The sequence below is a fragment of the Lepidochelys kempii genome, chromosome 1 (genome assembly GCF_965140285.1).
Source record: "Lepidochelys kempii isolate rLepKem1 chromosome 1, rLepKem1.hap1, whole genome shotgun sequence".
NCBI classification, from domain to species: Eukaryota; Metazoa; Chordata; order Testudines; family Cheloniidae; genus Lepidochelys; species Lepidochelys kempii.
The window spans coordinates 287,871,124-287,895,220 of NC_136380.1; the positions used below are offsets into that span (position 1 = coordinate 287,871,124).

The 24,097-nt window shown below is 42.8% G+C and overlaps 1 protein-coding gene across 2 annotated transcripts in view; it reads left to right on the top strand.

Moving 5' to 3' along the window:
* Positions 1-24,097, top strand: part of CPM (carboxypeptidase M) — a 66,114-nt gene that overhangs the window by 30,056 nt on the left and 11,961 nt on the right. For both annotated transcript variants that reach the window (XM_073327826.1, XM_073327827.1), the window contains exons 3-6: positions 6,802-6,899; positions 18,555-18,727; positions 20,997-21,181; positions 21,443-21,613. In XM_073327826.1, coding sequence (XP_073183927.1) covers positions 6,802-6,899; positions 18,555-18,727; positions 20,997-21,181; positions 21,443-21,613 — 627 coding nt within the window. The remainder of the gene's footprint in view (positions 1-6,801; positions 6,900-18,554; positions 18,728-20,996; positions 21,182-21,442; positions 21,614-24,097) is intronic.

Genomic DNA, 24,097 nt, shown 5'->3' on the forward strand with positions numbered 1-24,097 from the left:
AATTCTGCTAAATAAGCTAAACAGTGACTGAATTCATAACTCCAACATACTTGCGATGATATCTTGAATGTAGTGTTTCCTGTTTTAACAAAACAGGTTGTTCTCTATATTGTTGAGTGCCAACAGCGTGGTTGTGTACAGGGAATAAAGAGTGTCTTTCCCAGAGAGCTTTGTTAACTATTCATTAGGGCACTGAAATTGTCTGGCATGGATCTGTGATGTTTGAGGCATCTGTAGTTTTAGTTCATTTAACTCCAAGGAATCCAGGACACACAGTGCAGTGCAGATGCATGCCTATGTTACCCATGAAGTAACATTAAACTTTATGTTAATCTATTTGTTAATTCTCATTATGAAGTGCTCTGCTCAAGCTCACTCTAATCCTGTTCCCTGGCCAGTGTAGATCGCACCAAAAACTCATTTGTTCTTAATGTAAGCAGTCTTCGCTTGGCAGCATTTGATCACTAAATTTCAAAGCTGAGTAAATAAAAAAAATTAATATGGTGGTAACTCTTGCCCTTAGCAATTTCTCTGTACTAATCACACAGCAATTTCACACTTCTCACAAAAAAGGACAATAGATTACAACTCCTACTATGTATTGTTAGACACATCACATGTACATTTAAAAGCTGTTCACTTGTAAAAGTATGTTGTCGTTTTTTCTTAGCAACTTGCAATCCCAGATACAGAACTAAGTAAACAGACTGATTAAAGTAGAGATACAAGGCTTTTTGTTGTACATAACAAGGAGATCCTGTTCAGCCTTAACTCGCCTTTTCTATGCCCTGGTCTACACTACAGTGTTAAGTTGAATTTAGCCGCGTTAGGTCAATTTTATAATGAATGCATCTACACAAGCAACCCCATTCCGTCAACCTAAAGGGCTCTTAAATTGACTTCTGTACTCCTCCCTGGCGAGGGGAGTAGCACTAAAATCGACCTTGCTGGGTTGAATTTGGGGTAGTGCAGATGCAAATCGTCATTATTGGCTTCCGGGAACTATCCCAGAGTGCTCCAATGTGACCGCTCTGGACAGCACTTTCAACTCCGATGCACTAGCCAGGTACACAGGAAAAGCCCCGGGAACTTTTGAATTTCATTTTCTGTTTGGTCAGCTTGGCGAGCTCAGCAGCACAGGTGACCATGCAGTCCCCCCACAATCGCAAACGAGCTCCAGCATGGAGCAAGCGGGAGACACTGGATCTGATTGGTGTATGGGGAGAAGAATCTGTGTAGGCCGAACTCCGATCAAAAAGAAGAAATGCTTATATATAAAAAAATATATGCCAAAATTGCACAGGGCATGATGGACAGAGGCTACAACAGGGACACACAGCAGTGCCACGTGAAGGTCAAGGAGCTCAGGCAAGCCTACCAAAAGACAAAGGAGGCAAACGGTCGCTCTGGGTCAGAGCCCTATACATGCCGCTTCTATGGTCAGCTGCATGGCATTCTAGGGGGGGACCCTACCACTACCCCACCACTGTCAGGAGGACACCTGCAACGGGGGAGTCTCACGCAACACGGAGGAGGATTTTGTGGATCAGGAAGAGGAGGAGGAGGAGAATGCGCAGCCGTCAAGCGGTGAATCCATTCTCCCCAGCAGCCAGGACCTTTTCATCACCCTGGAGCCAATACCCTCCCAAGACGAGATCCCCGACCCTGAAGGTGGAGAAGGCCTCTGGTGAGTGCACATTTGTAACTACAGTACAGGATTTAAAAGCAATAGTGTTTAATGTTTGATTTGCCCTGAAGACTTGGGATGCATTCACGGCCAGTACAGCTACTGGAAAAGTCTGTTAACATGTTTGGGGATGGAGCAGAAATCCTCCAGGGACATCTCCATGAAGCTCTCCTGGAGGTACTCTGAAAGCCTTTGCAGAAGGTTTCTGGGGAGGGCTGCCTTATTTCGTCCTCCACGGTAGGACACTTTACCACGCCAAGCCAGTAGCAAGTAGTCTGGAATCATTGCCGCACAAAGCATGGCAGCAACTGGTCCTGGGTTTTGGTCGCATTCAAGCAACATTTGGTCTTTATCTTTCTGTGTTAGCCTCAGGAGAGTGTTATCATTCATGGTCACCTGGTTGAAATAGGGAAATTTTTGTAAGGGAACAATAAAAGGACCCCGTTCATGCTGGACTGTTTGCGCTTGGCTAAAAGGGATCATCCCATAGCCGCGCGGCAGGGGGAGGGGTGAAGGGATCATCCCAAATAGCCATGCAGAGGGGTGGGGGGAGATGTGTGCTGCACATCCACCCGAAAACCGCAGCCCCTCCTTTTAAATGGCAAACCCAACCGGCATTGCTTGCCGGGAAAGGAGGACATTGCAGTTTGAAAACATTCCCACATGTTATGAAGGCGTTAGAAGCCAAACCCATGTACCCTTTGGCTTACCATGGCTGCCTGGAAACTGAATTCTGTTGCCCAGCTGTGTGTGATGTGTCACCATACTGGCAGGCGCTCAATATAAAAGGCAAAATGCCGTTTGTACCTAAAGCACATGTGCTGTCTTCTGTGAATTGCTTAATTCACTGTGAAAGAGTCTCCCTTTTGTTCTCAGAAATGTATCATCTTAAATTTTACTCTCCCTTTTTATCCCCCTGCAGGTGCAAATGTTTCTATTCTCCCCCTATCATCTCCATCCCTGAGGTTATCCCAGATTAGAAGGCGAAAAAAACGCACTCGCGATGACATGTTTTCCGAGCTCATGCAGTCCTCCCGCACTGATAGGGCACAGCTGAATGCATGGAGGCATTCAGTAGCAGAGTCCAGGAAATCATTAAGTGAGTGTGAAGAGCAGAGGCAGGAGGTGATGCTGAGCTAATGGGGGAGCAAACGGATGTGCTCAGGCGTCTGGTGGAGCTGCAGGAAAACCAACAAGAGCACAGACCACCTCTGCATCCACTGTACAACAGCCTGCCCTCCTCCCCAAGTTCCATATCCTCCTCAGCCAGACGTCCAAGAATGCTGGGGGGGGGGGGCAACGCTCTGGGCACCCAGCCACTCCACTCCAGAGGATGTCCCAAGCAACAGAAGGCTGTCATTCAAACAGTTTTGATTTGTAGTGTGGCTACAAGAAGCAATGTGCCCTTGTCCTTCCCCCGACCTGACCCTACCCCACCTGGGCTACCTTATCAGTTATTTGCCCTCTTTTTTTTAATTAATAAAGAAAGAATGCATGGTTTCAAAACAATAGTGACTTTATTTCCTTTGCCAGCTGTGATCAAAGGTGGGAGGGTTGTTGACTTACAGGGAATTAAAATCAACAAAGGGGGCGGGTTTGCATCAAGGAGAAACACATGCAACTTTCACACCGTAGCCTGGACAGTCATGAAACTGGTTTTCAAAGCCTCTCTAATGCGCAGCATGCCTACCTGTGCTCTTCTAATCGCCCTGGTGTCTGGCTGTTCAAAATTGGCAGCCAGGCGATTTGCCTCCCACCCTGCCATAAACGTCTCCCCCCTTACTCTCACAGATATTATGGAGCACACAGCAAGCAGTAATAACAATGGGAATATTGGTTGCACTGAGGTCTAACCTAGTCAGCAAACAGCACTAGCGAGCTTTTAAACGTCCAAAGGCACATTTTACCATCATTCTGCACTTGCTCAGCCTATAGTTGAACTGCTCCTTACTACTGTCCAGGCTGCCGGTGTATGGCTTCATAAGCCATGAGAGCAAGGGGTAGACCAGGTCTCCAAGGATAACTATTGGCATTTCAACATCCCAACAGTAATTTTCTGGTCTGGGAAGTAAGTCCCTTCTTGAAGCTGCTCAAACAGCCCAGAGTTTCTAAAGATGTCATGCACCTTTCCCAGCCATCACACGTTGATGTTGGTGAAATGTCCCTTGTGATCCACCAGTACTTGCAACACCATTGAGAAGTACCCCTTACAGTTTATGTACTGGTTTGCAAGGTGATCCGGTGCCAAAATAGGAATATATGTTCCGTCTATCGCCCCACCACAGCTAGGGAAACCCATTGCAGCAAAGCCATCCACTATGATCTGCACATTTCCCAGAGTCACTACCCTTGATAGCAACATGTCAGTGATTGCATTGGCTACTTGAATCACAGCAGTCCCCACAGTAGATTTGCCCACTCCAAATTGATTCCTGACTGACCGGTAGCAGTCAGGCGTAACAAGCTTCCACAGCGCTATCGCCACTTCCTTCTCAGATATCAGGGCAGCTCTCATCTTGCTATTCCTGCCCTTCAGGGTAGGGGAAAGCAACTCAGAGTTCCAGGAAAGTGACCTTACGCATGCAAAAATTTCGCAGCCACTGGTAATCATTCCATACCCGCAAGACTATGCAGTCCCACCAGTCTGTGCTTGTTTTCTGGGCCCACAATTGGCGTTCCATTATATCAACCAGCCCCACTGCCGCCATGATGTCCCAATTGCCACATCCCGTGCTTTCAGGAATGTCTGTGTCCATGTCCTCCTCACAATCATCCTCGTGCTTCCGTCTATTAGCCAGGTTCTGCACATACTGCAGTATAATGTGCAAGGTGTTTACAATGCTCGCAATAGCAGCAGTGAGCTGAGCAGGCGCCATGCTTGCAGTGCTATGGCATCTGCACGGGTAACCCAGGAAATAAGGCACAAAATGATTGTCTGCAGTTGCTTTCACGGAGGGAGGGTGGGAGGGATGGAGGGGAGACTGACAAGATGTACCCAAAACCACCCGCAACAATGTTTTGTCCCATCAGGCATTGGGAGCTTAACCCAGAATTCCAATGGGCACCGGAGACTGCGGGAACTGTGGGCTAGCTTCCCACAGTGCACCACTCCATGAGTCGAAGTTAGCCACGGTAGTGCGGACGCACTCCGCCGACTTAATGCGCTTAGTGGGGACATACACAATCGACTGTATAAAATCGATTTCTAAAAATCACCTTCTATAAAGTCAGCCTAATTTCGTAGTATAGACATACCCTATGTAACTATGGTGTTCTGTTACCATCAACAACCAGTGCTTAGTGATAGCATTGAATATTACATGATAGTTGTGTTTTAAAACAAACCTGAATCAAAAAAATCATATTGCAGAGATTGTACTACATGCAAGCAATTTTTATGCCTGTTATGCATTGAAGGACTTACTTGGTACAGGTATAGTAACTGGCATTTGTGCCAACATTCAAGTGACCGTTGTGGATATTCGAGGGAATACAGTCCTATTCCTTACTCTAAAGAATCAGGATTACTCTGGGTCTGGGCACCTCATAATTAAACAGAGGGTACAATCTATAAAACTATTTAGAACTTTGAGACATGCATTGTAGAAAATTTTGGCAAATTCTAGTTTTTTATTGGGTTGGGGAGAGTTTTTTGGGGGATAGAGGGGGAGGAGAGGAGAGTGGGGGAGATTGTGTACTGAAATATTCCCAAAGAAGCCTTGCTGTTTGCAAAGCAGTTTGGTATTGAGTGAATATCACCCATTGTTGGCTCAGAGTATTTGGTATTAGACTTCACGGACTGATCAGCAAAGTATTTAAAGTATGGAATAAACTTATTTGATTTCTTCAAATGAATCATGCAGACCAGTTTTGAAGATTCACAAATGTAAAATGGCTCTAATATGGTAAAACAGAAGCTCTACTAGTCACAAAAATATTTGCTATTTGAATGCAATCAGCTTTGAAGAAGTCAGATTTAGGGCTAAATGTGTATGTACATCAAAGTGGTCCATTACATGTGGTCTGCTTTTGGTTTAAAAAAATTAAGTTTAAACAAAGATATATACAAGATTGGAAAAAGCAAGCCCACAGATCCACTAGGCAAGGCAGTGTTTTCTGTTAGTATGTACCTTTATTTTTGCTATAGTGCAATCCTTTTGTATAGAATAGCTAAAGATTAGTAATGTTTCAATATACTATCCTTTTAAAAAGTAGGTAGTCTTCTTGTTTTTCTTTAATGTTGATAATTTTGACATGCTGCTAATTAGAACAGACACCTCCTAGGTCCATTTATTTACATGTACAAGACAAGTCTTGTCTCCATCCATTAGCTTATTTTACACAGAGTAATGGGTGCTTTGGTTGTGGGTAGTTCCAGGGTCTGCTAGGAAGATTAATTTCAGCAAATCTATTTTTCCCTTTAACTCTCCCCTTTCAATGAAAGATAAGATGGTAGCTTTGAATAGTGGCAGAGTATCCTACTTCACTTCCTAAATCTGATCACATTTTGGCAGCCAATTTAAATTTGATAATCTAGGGCCTAATCCTGCAATGAGACTACTCCCCTGAGGAAAGGTGGCAAGGCAGGTCCCCAACAACAACAATATATAGATAATACATAATAGTTAACTTTATTTTTATGACTCATTTCTTATCCCTGTTTACCTCAGAGAAATTTTGTTATAATTATTCCAGTGTCTCCAGATGTCTCACCAACAATTCATTACTGTATTTTATTTTGCAAGTTGATGCTCCTATTTTATTTGGTGTTGAAATATTTTGCCTGTTCATGAGGAAACTGTTTTCTTTTGTTTTCCTGTTGCTTAGTAGCAGATGTGTGTGTGTGTTTTCCCCCCAGATGCTCTCTTCTCACATTCAATAAACGTAAAGTTAAAAGAGTATCTTAGAATATTATTAGAAAACTGTCTAGCTTGAAGACTGGAGCATTATACAAAAATACCTCAGTACATTTTTAACTTGGGCTTCAAAGACAAAATATAGTTCTGAAGTTTATTTAAAAAAATCTACTATATTATGCTATACAGAGGATAGGCTGGTCTAAAAGTTTGTATCATTTGACACTTAACATTTTTTTTCCTGTTCCCCTCTTAAAGGTAGAGACCTGTGGGTTCTTGTTCTGGGAAGGTTTCCAACCCAACATACCATTGGCATACCAGAATTCAAGTATATTGCTAATATGCATGGGGATGAGGTATGTCTACAATTTCAATTTTTGCAGTGTCGTTTACAGCAAAACATTTACCAGGGATCTTAAAAGGAATTTTGCTTATGCTCATATTACTAATTATTGGGGTTTAATATACCCCTCCAGTTTCTCCGAAATTCGAAAAGGTGACCTACAAAGGACTTGAAATGGGCTTATGCCCTTTGTGCCTGTTTGAAAAGGCCTGAAATGCTTAAATTTCTGTTTGTTTTTCTTCAATCTAAGTATTCTCAAGTCTGATCTTTCCTGGGTTTGGTGGAGGATCTCTGGAAGGTCTCAGGTGTTTGTGTGAGCTCTTAAGTTAATTGAAGTAATGTGTATTAATTTTTAACAAGACTACTTCCTTTCTCCAAAATTTGTCAACAAAACATCCAAAAAAGCTTTTAAACAGTCAGACTAAAAATCTTTCCCTTTTAATAGCACAGCTTTCCCTCCCTTGAGTCTGGGATACTGCCATTTTCATTAGTTCACCAGTCTTTTTCCACCCCAGAAAAGACCTACATTTCTAATGTAAATAAGCATTTATTTTTTGAGGAAAAACAAATTTTTAGGCTTCCTTCATATATCAAAAAAGAGAACAAGCATTCTCTTTTCTCCATTACAGATCATCTGTCCGGTCCACTAGAGAGAAAAAGCACATTAAACATTCAATGTATGGTATATGGACCTCCTACATAATGTCCACGGAAGCTAAATGTAAGGTTGCAGAGTTCAGCACTTTACACAGAGCACATTAGACTTCCTCTTGTATCAGTTGATACCTGTTTGAGATGGCAGACATGGAGTAAACTTTACATGTCCCCTTTCTGGATAATGCCCTGAGACCCTAGCATAACTTGGAATGAGTCATAAATGTAACCACTTTTTTGGGAAAGTACTACGGTCTTATCAGTAACGTTAGATACAACCCAGTGAGTCCAAAAATGAGTGATAATTGCCCTGTCTAGGGCCAGCTGGCTTACTTTTTGAAAACAGACTCTGCATTGGTACCCATCACTAAAATGCAATACCTATTGTGGCCGAGATAAGTTTATGAACACAAAACAGAAACTTGCAGACATCAGCACATTGTGGAAAGAATGTCTTTACTTTATGGAAGATACATTGGCTACCACTGTAATTCCATTGTGCAATATCCACTGTACCTGTGAGCACAGATTTCATTTTTTCACTTTTCTGATTTCTCCTTTCTTCAGATATTTCACCTATTTCTTACTCGAGGCCCTTTTAAAAACAAAAGCTATAACTACTTTTAATAGGCATGTTCAAGATGCCTTACATTTTACTTCATCTGACTGATGTAGACTCCCAATATGAGAGGGCGTTCTTGGTGATAATTCAGCAGAATAGCAGCAAAATTCCACACTATACATTCTTGAAATCTAGAAAGAAATATAGATTATACAGCACAAGCTTCCTACTCCTGAAGAATAGCACAAACTATGCTATAACAATACTGTGAACGTATTTATTGTAGCACCAGGTGACCTCATCATGGACCTGGCCCCCATTGTGCTAGGTGCCATACAAACATAGAACAAAAACAGTTCATGCCCCCAAAAGCTTACAAAAGGTAATTATGACACTGACCTATATGACAAATTTCCCCTAATTAAGCTAGTTTCTTGCATTGTTTGTTAGAATGCACAGACTTTGTTCTTTGGGCACTGGGGTAGCTAAGCTCTATGCATTGCTCAGAATCTCACTATGTGCATTTGATTGTGTGGACAGAGCTAAAGGGGGACAGGCTTGGTTGTGGGAGAGTGGTCCTTGACCTGCACAGTGCATTAGCTCAGTTGCCCATCAGCTCCTTCTAACAACCAGTTTCAATCAAATCCTCAAGATGCTGGAACAGCACTCCGGTGCATGTGCAAAAAACAATTGGGAAGCTGGGAGAGAGCCTGGAAACAGGGCTGTTCCTGCTTTCCAGGGACACATGGTCACCTTTAGGTCCATGTTCTGTGTATGGAATTAACATGTGTAAAGTTGAGATTTGGTTTTACTTTCTGGCCATAAAAAGATTTTAAAGTATAGGAAACTAAGTCCTATACAGGAGAACATTAGGGAGTTTGAATGTTCAGTCACATAATCTAAAATTTTGCTGAGCTAGTCTCCTGGTGCGGTATTCAACCTCCCTCTTAATATATTCAACTTCCCCTTTAACATATTAAGCCAATAAGTGTTGTGTTAAGTGTACAGCATGCATTGACTTGATTGATATAGGCTAGCAACTATGACAATGAAGCTGTATATTCAGCATTTGCCTGCTGTATTGCATACCTGGATATTATATATCCCCCTGAGGAGCCAGTTGTCAACAACAAAGTTTTAGAAGGACAGTGTTCAGACAGGTAAAGCTAAAATTGGACCTACTTATTTTGTTTGGAATGTTGTTTACTACAGTGCAGACCCTGCTCATAAGAATGGAGATGATCTGTGACGTGTTTGAGTTGCATGCAGTCCATGCATATCTGCAACTGGAAGAAAACCACAACATGCTGTGGTTTTGGAGGGTTGCCCAGCAGAGGAGTTGACATCTTAATATTGTAGCCCTCGTTTTGGAGAGCAGATAGATTTGTTTGTTTTTCAGAATCAGGACATTAAAGTTATTTTTAGAATAGGTTAAATTCTTTTAATAGAGACATAACCGAGTCATGTTAATAGTTTGTTTTATACTCTCCACTGTGGTGTGTTTAGAGACCAGAACAAATTTTCAATCTATTTGGCATAGCCACATGTCCCTGGGCCTGAATGGAGCTCAAATCAACAATGTTAAAGTTAGCGTTTTTTATTACTATCAGCTCAGGTCAGATTAGAACTGATCAGAACATTTTTGATTAAATGAAGTTTTGACAAAATATGCTGTTTCAAAGCCAAAAGGTTGTGTGGGGACTGATCTGTTTCTATGAAGTTTTCAACAGGAAGGTTAAGTAAGAGACTCATTCTCTGGTTGGTGATAGGGTATTGGCCTGGGCTGTGGGAGACCCAGGTTCAAGGCCCTGCTTTGCCTGATCCAGAGTGATCTGGAATGAAAAACTGCATTGAAAAGCAGGGACTGGAACACAAGTCTCTCCCAACCTGGGCCACTGTTCTAACCATCATGTGTCACCCCCCCCCCAAATACACGCCCTTCTGAATTAAAAAGCTCAGGTTTTGATCCAAAGCTAGCCATTTCAATAATTCAGTTTTCACAAAAACATTTGAAAATATTTGTTTTTGTTGCAATGCAGAATGAAAACAAATTTTGAAATCTCAACCACTGCTGTGCAGTGGAATTGCTGTTCTCCAGCCAGCTCTAATGACTTAAGCCCCATTTGCACAACTAAACTAGAGATCCCAGTTACACCACTGAATGCAACTTCCCCCATAGTTTCATTAAAACTTCTGAGCATTACCTACTTGGATATTGCTATCCCACTCACCAGTTAATCTGAACAGCTGGCTCTCCTAACTTTGTTATAGCTATCACGTTGCCTGGGCCTCAGGTGAAAGCTTCCCCTGCCCCATTATCTTATTACAACTCACAATAGTTTTCCTTTAATTACAACTATCTTAACTTTTTTCTGTTGCAAGAAACTGGGCCCATGATCAGTGTTGAACTAGCCTAAGTGAAAGAACGTATCTATCATGTTGGCTTCTTGTGACATCACAAAACTTTAACCTCCATGTGATGAAAAGAATTATTACTAAAGAAAGGCTTCTAGATAGGAGGTAGATAATCTGGTGGATAAGTGGGTTGCATTTTGATTGTTTGTGATAAAATATCAAGTATTATTCAGGTAAAAGACCTGCCGAAGCAAACCTTTCCATCTAGCTACCTCTGCAGTTCCTGTGTTTTGTGTCCCAAGGTTTTCTTTTCAACAAGTGTCTTCTTTATATATTTGGATGTTTCCCAGGGCTTTTCAGAAGCATAGGCCTCCTAACTCTTGACAATAGAAATGAGTGAAAGCCACATCTAGATCATCAAAATTCCTAGGAAGAGTCTGGCTAAAGCTGACCTGCTGAGCACCATGAAAAAACAAAACACCAAGAAAGTGCTTCAAGGAACCATATGAAAACTGACTAGCAGATTGTCTCTACTGTGCACTATGGCATGAAAAAAAGAAAAAAAAATTGAAGATGCTGAGAAAAGAGCTTTGAAATAATGTGTTTGATTATAGAGTGGGCTGTTTTCTTTTCTGCTAGATTCCCACCTTTCAACTCTAGCCTAAGTTAAATAACTTGGATGTGATATATTTTGCCAATAAGCAGCATAACACACAAGTGTTTATACTGTAACTAAAAAACAAGGCCAGTAGCACTATGATTGTTTTTGGCTTTGGAAATCTCTGAAGTCCATTCACCAGAACATAACATTTTTAAAAAGGCAGAAGATTAACATTCTTCCACAATATACACTGTGCTTTAAACCAGTCTCAAGTTACTTCCCCCCTCCTTTCCTCATCTCACACCCACTGCCTCTATTCTTCTTCTTCTTCTAAACCAGTGGTTCTCAACTCTGGTCCACCGCTCGTTCAGGGAAAGCCCCGGGTGCGCTGGGCCTGTTTGCTTACCTGCCGCGTCCGCAGGTTCGGCTGATTGCGGCTCCCACTGGCTGCGGTTCGCCAATCCAGGCCAATGGGGACTGCAGAAAGTGGCACGGGCCGAGGGAAGTGCTGGCCGTCCTTCCTGCAGCCCCCATTGGCCTGGAGCGGCGAACCGCGGCCAGTGGGAGCCGCGATTGGCCAAACCTGCTGATGTGGCAGATAAACAAACCAGCCCAGCACGCCAGGGGCTTTCCCTGAACAAGTGGTGGACCAGAGTTGAGAACCACTGTTCTAAACCATCACCTCCTAAGTTAACTAGAGACTGTGTGGGATAGAACAGGTCAACTTGGTAACACCTAGTGCAATTACTAGCTCTGCAACAGGCTTTGACATTTCATTCAGTGGCAAAAAGGAGGAAGACACAGCATGCTCATGATATTCAGCACTCCTGTTTTGTTACAAGTGCCAAATATCAACAGGTTGGCACAGATACAGCTGGATACCATCCAATAACGAAATGTATTTGTACAAATACAAGTTTTAAACAGGCTATGGCTCATTCAAGAATAAACCCAGCAAACAAAGTGAGGTATACCTGGGCCATTTAGTGCTTGGTATTGTAATTCAGGGCAACTGCACATGTATTCCCCCGGTGGTACACCAAGCACACCCACTCTAGGTTCCTGGTTCTTCAGACATCACCTCTATTGGGTGAAGACAAAAGTCTCTCTCCTTCCGGACTGGGGTTTTTTCCCCCTCAGACAGTGCAGGTCCCTGTGTACACTGATATTCCCAGCAAGCCAGACTGCCTAAACAGGCTAGAGTCTGCACTTTACTTTCTCCTCAAAGGCTATGGACAGCGTGATTGCCAGCAGTTATGAGTACCATACAGCTCTTTGTAAGCAAGCACATTGATTCTTAAGGTGAAAGCACTACAGAGAAAACAAAATAATAAACATTTCTAGATGCAGGCTAAAAGCTTACCAGAAATCACCCATCAGTCTTGTTGAGTGTTTCTTTGTCTGTTGGTCTCTGGAGAAACCAGTTTGAATTAGTTACCCTTTAGCCATGTTCTTCAGCCAAGGGGGAACTTCTTGTTTGGCTAACATTAGGAAGTCCACCAGGTCCTGGGCAATACCCTTATCTTCCTCAGAGAAATATGAAGTTACCACAGCCTGGAGTCCTTCTTTCTGTAGGGAGCCCATACGTTGCATATAACCCTCCATATTCAGGAGTGGCAGGTTTGTATAATGGTGGTGCCCAGAATGGGTCCAAGTCCTGCCCCCCGCCCCCACACCTGCCTAAGCCTCTGGGAGGGAGTTTGGGTGTGGGAGAGGGAGGGTTCGGGCTCTGGGAGGGAGTTTGGGTGCAGGCTCTGGGCTGTGGTAGCGGGTTGGGGTGCAAGAGGAGGTGTGCGGGGCGGGCTCTAGGAGAAAGTTTGGGTGCAGTGCTTATCTCGGGCAGCTCCCGAAAGCGACCTGCACCCCACTCTGGCAGCAGCTCCTAGGCGGTGGGCCCAGAGGGGTCTCTGCGCAACGCTGCCCAGGCCACTGCAGCTCCCATTGGCCGCAGTTGGCAGAATCGGCTCTTGGGGCAAAGGCAATGTGCAGAGACACACCCCCGTGAGGGGCTGCAGGGACATGCCGGCTGCTCCCGGAAGCAGAGCAGGCGGGCAGGAAGCTACCTTAGCCCTGCTGTGCTGCCGGTAGTGATGGCAGGGGCCCTGGGCCCTTTTAAATTGCCCAGGGGCAGCAGGCTGCGCCAGGAGGGAAGCTCTGGGGGAGGTGTAATGGGGGGGGATGCAGGGCCGAGGGAGAGATGCAGCCCTGAACTTTGGTGGAACCAGGCTGCCATGCTCTCAGATTGGTGGAGCACGGACACCACGGGCTCATACGACTCACTGCCCCTGTCAGAATTTACCACATGCAGGGCGTTCAGATTGTGAAAGTCTTTTACCACCTCTAGGCTGGATAACAAAGCTGGGATTTCCCAAGAAATAAACTCTTTTACTGTGGCCTCCGGATCTGGAGAGGAGTCCTTCTGGATGCATCTGCATGTACACCCTTCAGAGTTAAGGATATCTCTCTCCAGGTTCAGATCCCTTCCAGGTTTTCCAAAGACCAGGGACTGTACTGTTTTGCTCACTGCTTTCAATACCTGGCTTAGCAACACCCACTTTTGTTCTTTCCATACCCACACTATTGTGTGGACAACATTCAGCATGTTAAGACTGTTTTTAGCTTCCTTTTTCCTCTGAGAAGAGCTCTTCTTTTTAGTATAGGTCTGGTTGTGACCTTGCTCTGCTGCCACATCAAGATGCTAGGGTTTTAGAGCCATAGTCAGGCAGCTCTCTGCTTCATCAGGCAGATATATATCCTTGTCCAAGTCATCTTCCTTCTGTAGTGGCCTTGGTCCACACAACTCCAGCTCTTTCTCCTTTGCCGAGTTGGACTTTGATCCTGGCTGGACCTTGAGCAGGTTCTGAAGCTTAGTAAGCTCCTTTTGCAGCAGAAAGCACTGCTGTTCCCCTGTCTCCTACAATGTGAGGCAGGTCAGCTCTTACTCCTGTTTTACTGCTTGCCCTACTATCCTGTCTCATGAAGAGCAGATATCTTCCAGCTCCTGCTGGTATTGCGTGACCTGTGTCCGTAGTTCCAGGATTTCAGCCTGGTTCTGATCAGCAGTAGCAGCCTTCTCTTCTAGCTCATCACAGTAACTTATTGTAGAGGTTTGCTCTGTAGATGAGGGAGCTACTGCCATTATTGCGGCCTCTATTGTGCATGGGATCTTAGTGTTCGTGCCGCAGGACCTCCGCTTCTTTATTAGACTGCTACCTGCTCCTTTTGGGAGGTCTTTCTGGATGTCTAGCTCATCAGCCAATGCACTGTTATCCACACGAGCCTCCTGGTACTCTCTTTCTGTGCTCACCATCTTATCCTGGGTTTCCAGACATGCCTCTGTGCGTCAGACCTGCACATCTACAGAGGTGGGGATCATTCCTCTGGTCTTAGTCTCTAGCTCAGGGGTGGGCAATAATTTTCACAGGGGGCCCACTCCACGAATTTTGGTAAGTCCTCACGGGCCACACATTTCTTATTAATGAAATTACCTCACCATCTATTGTAAAAAGACCCCCATTATGTTCTTTACACAAAGTAATCACACTTAATAACAATTAACTGAATACATGATTATCCAAAACTTATCTTAGAAGGCAATTTATATTGCAAACCATTTTGTGAACACTTGTAAAAATTGTAACAACAACACTAACGCTAGCTTTTACTTACAACTTATGTTCATTATTAAAATTAAGTGTAAAAGAAGAAATGAAACTCACTCAGTGTGAAGAAGAAAGTCTCTGATGGGCATTAACAAGGGAGGTGAAGTCAGGTGTCATTTCTGTTGTTGCAATGCGGAGCACTGCTGCAAAGTGGTCATCATTGATCCAAGAGCTGTTCTTTGATTTATGGAATTTCATCACAGAAAATATCTGCTTGTAGATGCAAGTTGATCCGAACGGTACAAGCATCTTTTGGGCACAGAGCCTTGATCTTCGGAAAGTTCTGTTCATTGAGAGATACGTAAAACCTCGGAAGTGACGCTGATTTGAATTGCTCCTCAAGCAATGCATCACACTCCAAGTCAATAAGCTCAAGTTGGAGGTCACTTGGAGTGTTGTCCACAGGCCACATCACATGTGAAAGGGGAGGAGATCAAACCCATGTCATTTTCTATCATTCTAAAATCCTCGAAGCGGCAAGAAAATTCAGCATGCATAGTGAGCAGTAATGACATGTATCTTTCCAGGTTCTGGTCAGATATTGTAATCTGTTGCAAAGTGAGGAAGTGCGTGAACTGCTTGTTTCCAATCTAATGGGGAAAGGAGCAACTTTGTCATGAAAGATTTGACAAGGGAATCCATGTCATGAACAAAAAGCCCCCTACCTTTCAGTTTCGAATTCAGTTCGTTCATGTAACCCATAACATCAATGGCAAAATGCGAAATCAGAGAGCCAGTTCACATCGTTCAATTGAAGGAAAACCACATCTCTTCCTTTCATTTTCAAAAACAAATCAATCTCTGCTCTCAGATCCCACATTCTTTTCAGAACTTTCCCCAACCTAAGCCATCTAACATTTGTATGGTACTGAACATCCCTGAGCTCTGACTCAGACTCCTCCAGCAGAAAGACAAACTGCCTGAGGTTTTAATGCTCGTGCTCCAATAAAGTTGACCAGTTTTGTAATTGTATCCACAACATTGCTTAATTTCAGAACACTTTTGCAGAGGACCTCTTGGTGAATAATACAATGTAGAAAAATGATTTTCTGCTCTGGGTTTGTTTCTGTCACTTGGTCTTGTATTCTTTTCAACAATCCAACGTTTTTGCCTGTCAGATTAGGACTTCCATCAGTGGTCACACTCACCAATTTCTTCCACTCCAATCCCAATTTTGAGACACTTATTTACTGCCTCCAATAGATCTTTTCCAGTAGTCATATTTTTCATTGATACCAGTTCTTCTGAGAGTTCAAAATTTGTGGTAATACCTCAAATGAAAATCAACAACTGGGCTGGATCTTTAATGTCACAACTTTTGTTGAATGCCATTGCAAAGTATGAAAAATCATTTACCTTGCTTTTCAACTGTTGGTCCAGGTTCTCCGAGACAATGAAACATTTTTGAACTGCTTTTTCTTGTCTGGGCACAATATCGCAGCAGAGTCAACCAAACATTCCTTGATAAATTCTCCCTCGGAGAATGGTTTGCTGTTTTTGGCGATTTTGTGTACAATCATGTAGCTCGTTCTTATAATTCTGTCTTGTGTTGCGGATAGTTTTGTGAAAAAATTTTGCTCTTTTGCATTCGAGCAACCATCTAATGCGCTTTTCTAACTTTCTCTTCAGCAGACATGTTCTTATATGTGGATGCATGTTTGCTCTCAAAATGCTGGTTTAAGTTGTAGTCTTTGAAAAGTGCCACACTTTGCAATGTAAGCATACAGCTTTCCCTGTCACATCAGTAAAAAAGTATTTTGAAGTCCACTCTTTGTTAAATACTTGGCATTCAGCGTCTACTTTTCTCTTCTTTGATAAACTGATTTTTAAATTCTACCTCTCCACTGCAGTGCAAATAAAATAATTTGCGCAAAAACTGAAGGCTATTAAGTATTGTTGATTTTGTAGAATGGGGGTTAGGGGAATGTGACAAAGTGCATTTACCTTCTTCTCTTTTTTGGCTTTGATCCTGCAATGAGCTCTGTGAGCAGAGGTGAAAGTAAGCCGGTCCGGTCCAGCGTACCAGTAAGAAAGTGGGCACCGGTACACAGCCGATTGTACCGACAGGGCCACTGATGGCGGCGGGGGGTGGGGGTGGGGGGAACGGGCAGTTGTCCCGGGACCTGGCGATTTAAAAAGGCCTGGGGCTCCCGGCAGCAGCTGGAGCCCCTGGCCCTTTAAATTGCTGCCGGAGCCCTGGGGCTGCTGCTGCTACCCCAGGGCTCTGGCGGTGATTCAAAGGGCCCGGGGCTCCCGGGCGCCACTACCACGCCAGCGGTTGGAGCCCTGGGCCCTTTAAATCGTCACCTGAGCTCCAAGCCAGATAGCGCTGAAGGGCTGGCTGGGGGAGTCTGGCCCCAGCCCTGCCCCTTCCACCTGAAGCCCCACCCCTTCCGGGGTCCCACAGCCACCCTGCCACCTTGCCCAGGACCCCAGTTGCCCTGCGTACCGGGAAGTCCATTAAGTTACTTTCACCCTTGTCTGTGAGAATGGAGGTCTGCACCAAAACAAAGCGCTATTGACTTTTATTTTGGGCATTCCCCCTAAGGAGTTTGTTGCAGGGTCAGGGCCTTAGTTATTACTAATTTCTGGCTTCATAAAACAACAGAGTTTTTTGTTCATATACCAGACAAGGAAGATACTTACCAACAACTTAAGACAAATCAGCAAACTCATCAGTGACTAGTATTGTGGGCCTCTGTATTTTTAAAGAGATTAAGTTTAAAATAAATGAATTAAAAAAAAACATTTAAAATTCACGTTATCTTTTAGAAGAAATCCTCTCTCGTGGGACTAGTTAAGTTATGTGTTTTGATGCCTAGCAATACTTGAACTGCTGCAAAGATCACATCATATTTCAAGAATCCTGTAATGAATAGCTCTAAACCCCACGTAAAATGCTGGTTAGGAACCAGCCCAAACCAGAACCCTTTATTCCGTAGAAGTTTGTGACTAAGTAACTGCTACCATTCTTACTTAAACACTTGATTGTAAATTGTTATGTTGACAGTTTTACAAATGCTGATGTGTGATATAAGTCTGTACACCACTACTGGAAGCCACAGTTGTGGTATTGATTTTATTGTGCCCATAATGATGCGAGTGGCAGTTCTGAAAGCCGACAAGTGATCCGTAGAAGCTATATATCCATATGGGTGAGCAATGGTCTGTGGTAGAATAAACAGGGCCCAGTGAAAAGATCCGTAGGCAGTGCTGCTGACAGAATTGCTGGGCCCCTGGGCAAGGGCATTATGCACCTGCCCCAGGAAGGTCCAAGGCATTGTGGGATCAGTGCAGAAATCCACAGGCCCACCAGTGGTTGAACAGAGTGTTGTGTGTAGATATGGTGCACTGTGTGCACCCAAACAAGATGGCTAGTAAGAAGATATCGCCCCATGCAACAGTGCAATTCCCTAGCACAGACAACCCTACACCACTGATAGGATGGTTTTAATGTGCTAACAACGCATAGTTCTAAGATGGGTCTCAAACAAACAATCCCTATCTGCATATGACTTAAACATCATTGTAGCTGGCACAGTTCAGTTCCCACTACAGAAGAAACCCTAGTCAATCTGAATTTAAAATCACTTGTTAGAAGTGGCCCCTCCACATTCATTTCTTTCTCTTCTATTAAATTACATTTAATTTTCTAGAGGCCAAGAACTGTAACAAAATAATGTTGACCACAGCAGATGTGTGTTATGATTATAGTTTTGTGTCATGTTTATATCGCACAGTATTATTTTTGTCCAATCAAATACGCACTGTGCTGAGCGTCTTCCTGTCTTCATAGTGGACTTGAAAAATAAAAACCTGTGCTTCTTAATACAGACCGTTGGAAGGGAGCTGCTGCTCCATTTGATAGACTTCCTGGTGACCAACGATCAGAGCGATCCAGTTGTTACAAAGCTAATCGATAGCACGCGGATTCATATCATGCCATCAATGAACCCGGATGGATTTGAAGCTACAACAGTGCATGATTGTTATTACTCAGAAGGAAGGTAAGGATGTGTGTTTTTTCAGGGTGGGGAAGGGGGCAGAGGAGACAGTAAGTAGGGAGGTTGTTGTTTGTTTCGTTAACATTTAGAGATCGCCAAGTGGCTGGGTCATACTTGGTGGATAGACTAGCCTAGGAGCTACACTCGGGATATGTTTTGCGCCACAGTCTTTAGAAGGCATACTAAATGGGGCACAGGCTTTGCTTTGAAGAAAACTGTCAGACACTGCGTGTGCGAGAGAGCGAGCATGCGCATGCATGTGCCCTTGGAGATCAAGGGGCGGGCTGGGGGAGGAGAGAGAGAACGCCCGCTCTGAACTAGAGAGGAATGATCATAGTTTTTAAGTGGTTTAACCTTACGTTATTCTGGATTCTGACTCAAAGTACATCTTCTCGGGATCCCCAAAATGCCAAAAAATAAAGACAGTCACAAGGACGTAACTTGAGCTGAGAATCTCAAATTTTGAATGCCCTCTGCTCCCAACCCTTCTTTGAGATGAGGTGGAAGATTGAAAACTTAAAATGAATCTGTTTGCTGTGGGGAGGGAAGCATAAATGAATACAATGTTTAACAAGACAAATGCCAAACTGGGCAAAGCCTCCACTTCTCACCTGCCCCACCAAGAAAGAACATTTAAGAATTCACATTAAAACCAGACATTTTATGCACTACAAAAGCACAGTTATTCCACCCCACCCCTAGAGCAGAACACTTACCTTGTTTCAGTTGATTTCTACTCTGGGCCAGTTTTCGGCAAAGATGGAACAGACAGCTATACACGTGTCGGGAGGTGCTATGTAGTGTTTCCTCTAAAGCAGGGCTGACTGTATTCTTACAGCACATCTCCACTGAGAATTTTAGGCAATTCTCTGATGGTTGGTCTAGCACCAGTGTTGCTAGCATAGACTGCCGCAGCATTTTTACACTTCTGTATCCGTATTGCTTTTATCCAGTTAAGACAGGATAAAAATATTAGCAGCCACGTTCACACTAGCTGCAGTGGTACTAGATCATTGGCAGGAGAATTGCCACGTTCTCAATGAAGACAAAGCCCTAGGCCCCGTCTATGCTAATGAAAGGCAGAATTACAAAGTAGTATTAAAAAGCAGTCTCAATCATGTGGATGAGGTTGTGCAAACGGAGCTGGCTTCAAGGGAGATTGCACTAATGGTGGCTGGCTCTGTGTGTGTGTAAAGTATTTGATACCAAAGAAAATGTAAATGTTGTGCCACGTCTGCAAACCTTTGTATGCTCTAGTGTGATTGCTGGTGACCCTGCAGAGACCAAAAATGGCAGAAAATTTTAAAAAGCCAGAGGAAAAAAAAGACAGGATGGAAAAGTATAAGGGAGAGAAATGCCAAGTGGCAGAGAACAAATTAACAAAGTTGGGAAGGTAGAGAAGAACAAAGTGCCCCATCCTGCCATTCATATTCATGCAAGTAGTCGTGCTGATTGTACCAGGACTACTTGTGTAACTAAGACTAGGGTTCTCTTGGGTCTTTTGCCTTGGCTGTCACAGCTATTTTGGCAACTTAGGGGATTTGGTGCCTTATTGAACTAGAGTAAGCCCTGCTTTTGGATAAGGTAGATTTTTATTCCTGAAACAAGTGGCTAAGATCTTTAAATGGAGGGTGGGATTTTTTTTTCCCATGGGGTGAAGCATCCACAGGATTGATGCTAAGCTGATGAGACTCTTAAAAATTAACACCCAAAGCTAAATATTAATCAGATGGGTAGATTGTCCTCCTAGGGGAGGAAAGAAAGGAAGAAATGAGCATTTGAACACAGATTGGAATTTCATACACCGTCAGAAGAAAAAAATGCTTTGGATATCTATAAAGTTTTTATAGCCACATGCTTGGGATGACTGCATTACGACTGGCAGTCATGTGTGGGTCATGTTTTCTTTCTAAAAAAGTGGAAAACAAACCCTTTTATTCCATACACTCTCTTATTTGGCTTATGCAACAATGTTACATTTTACTATGCTTTGGGTGAGGTTTCAAGCATCACTCCTAATGTCTCCACTTGGAAATATTTTAATTACTCTACAGTAATCAGTCCATTGTGGTCAGAGGCTAGTAGCATCCACAATGCGGAATAAAGTCACTATTTCATGATTTGTGAAAACCCAGTTTGTGATGCTCATTGTTTCTATGTACTGTTCCAGTAACTCTGTGCCCAACAGTCACTAACACAGACCCAAAGCATTGTGAATCTACTCAGATGCAACAGATTAACAAATATAGAACTGTATTTTCTTTCTCAAAAGGTTCAATAAGAATGGGAAAGATCTGAATAGGAATTTCCCTGATGTCTTCAACAATAACAATGTTACAATCCAGCCAGAGACTCAAGCAGTGATAAACTGGATAAAAAATGAGACGTTTGTTCTTTCAGCTAACTTGCACGGTGGAGCACTGGTTGCCAGTTACACATTTGATAACGGTAACCCAGGTAAGATAATATCCTTGTTTCCTATTTGGGTCCAGTTTTTTCTGCCAGCTTCAGCATGAGCAAAACAAAATGCCTGATGTGGTGAAGAGAAGCACCAGACTTACATGAGCTCAGATGTGTTGGGATACACTGGTAGTACAGTTTCACTGGATCACATAAACTGATGTGTAGGTTTGGGGGCTTAATATTTTTTATCTAAGACAATATTGTGTGTGTGTTAACATTAACTTGGCTTGTACCATGGCCATCTTTATTATACAGCTACTGGCTCTTTACAAGGCTATAGCAGATCCCAAGATGATGATGTTTTCATACACCTTGCAAAAACCTACTCTTCCAACCATGCCAGCATGTACAAAGGGAATGAATGTGGGAATAAACCAGTCTTTCCATATGGCATTACAAATGGGTATGCCTGGTACCAACTGCAAGGTAAAATTTCAGTGTTTTCCAATTTTCTCTGATCTCCACTGCTTTTATTTGATTCTCCAACATGTACTTGCTAACACACCTCTGCATTCCTTGACAGCGAAAGCTCTGTGACTTGTCCACACTAGTGTTTAACTCAAGTGAGCTGATTACTAATTAATTTGAGCTATCCAATGTGTTTGCAGTCTGGGCACTTCAGGACACAAGCTTTTGTGGAGCATCCAGATGAGCATGTACAAACATGTTAGCCAACACAAGTTAATGGGCCAGTTTCCACTGCCTGGGTCTTCAGCTCCTCCCTGCCCTCAAGCCCAGCTCTTTTACTGCTCCATCAGCCAGCATGCCACCTGTCACAGTTCAGGGCAATTGCACCTGTACTCCCCCTCTGTGGTCCAGCAAGGGCACCCGCTTTCAGGCTTCTGGCTCCCCTGGCTGTCACTTCTCTTGGGTGCATCTCTCTCACTTCTGACCAGGGTATCTCCAGGCTGAACAGTTCTCTGCCTTCACTGTGTTATTATCAGTAAAAGACAGGCTCTCGGAGCAAGCTTCTCTTGTCCTCTCTTCAGAGGTGAAGACACCGTGGTGAGTAGATCTAAGTACGTTATTCACGTAGCTGAAGTTGCGTAACTTAGATCAGTCTCTCCCCCCTTTCTTCCCCCCCACTGTAGACCAGGCCCAGGGGGTTTCAAGTTCATCACAGCTTCAGCTCAGAACAAGTACACTAATGACAAGCTTAGTCCACTCCTTATACACCCCTTATACATTTGATCTGGAGTTTCTAGGAGAAGGTAATTAGCAGACACTTGGTTTCTCTTCCCAAGGCATAAATTCAAAGGGATGGATTCCAATGGGTCATTTGCATTCCCCTTACTCACAGGTATTTCCTAGGAAATCCACTTTACATGCATTGTTCCAAAAGGTCCTTTGAAGTTCCTCATATTGCATTAATTGCAATTAAATGCAGATTACATTCATACTGTCTTCTGGCTAACAAAGTTCCATACAATTTCACAATAGTACATAAATGTGCATTTTTAATACAATGGCCCCAAAGGTATTATACTTAATGCAGTAAAGTTTCTTAATTTCATAAAGTTTGTCCAGAACATTGCAGGACATTGTTAATCTGTCACATCTCCTCAGAGCTCCTCCTTAGCCAGCTGGCAAGGCTATCTGTTGGCAAGCTGCCACTAAGGCTTCCCCTCCCCTTCTGGCAGACCAGTTTTTCCCCACTCAGATAACACCACAATCCCATCTCCTTCATTTGCACTTGCTCCGTCAGCCCTGCCCCTACAATACACAAATTGAGAGGGAAGGGGTTAATGTTTATGCATTAATATAGATGCACATACATATACAATAAACTCTGTGCCAAATTCTTATCTCTGCTATGGTTGTGTAAATCAAGTGTCCATTTATCAGTAGAGTTATCTGTGCAGCTGAGATCAAAAAATCTCTCCTTTTGTTTAAAAAGGAGAGAATCAATTTCACTTAACATCTATCTTCATGTCTAATCACTGAAACAAATACACCCCTATTTATATCCATGTGTAAATAACCAGATATACACACCTGAATAACCACATTCTATGTACAATAATCACTATGAAAAGTGACACTACACGTATTTTGTAAACTATTTTCAACTACTCAACCAGTCTTCTCCCAAGCTTGGCAAAGCCTACATTCCTCCCAGAGTTCTCCATACTGCAAATGCCAAATCCAGGTTTTTACAACCAAAGTACTACAGCAGGGTGGATAAAAATCATTATATTAAAATATATATAATGGAATTTTATGTAAATTAAATACCTTTTATTTTTAAAAATAAACAGAAAATTTGAAATTATGACAACCTATGTTTAGTCCAAACGTACCATAACCTATTTAAAGCATTTAAATAAAAAATATATTCAAAGAGTACATGTTTGCTGCAAAGTTTTAAATAAAGTCAAACCACTGAACTGGTGGAAGTCATTGGCTTAGCCTCTGGAACCAGGGATTGTTGTAGAGCTAGCCCAGATTTTGACAGCAGTAACCTCTTCTGAAGTTGTAGAGAATATTTTCTTCATTTCATTCACGTAGTTCAGTTCATTAGCTAGTTAATTCAAAGTTAAGAAACCAATTAGGAGTTGAAAAAACATGGAAGCTTGTTTTCCTCTTCCAATCTATGAATAAAAATTCAGTGTGAGAGTGAGATCTACTAGTTCTAAAATCTTGAAGGACATAGTGACTAGAAACAATCAGTTCAATTCACTAACTGCAGATACTTCCTTTATTTAATAAATCAGTTTTAAATGCAGAACATGCTTTGACAAAAATAATTTTTTTCCTTTTGTGTCCAGCACATTTAAAGTAAGTTTGATTTAACTAATAAAAACCTTTAAATGCTGTTTTTGTGAATTTCTAATTTAATTCCAATTTCCGTCCAAATAATTTGACACACAAAAATAAAAAAATCTAGTAAATAAGAAATATAATTTGCCA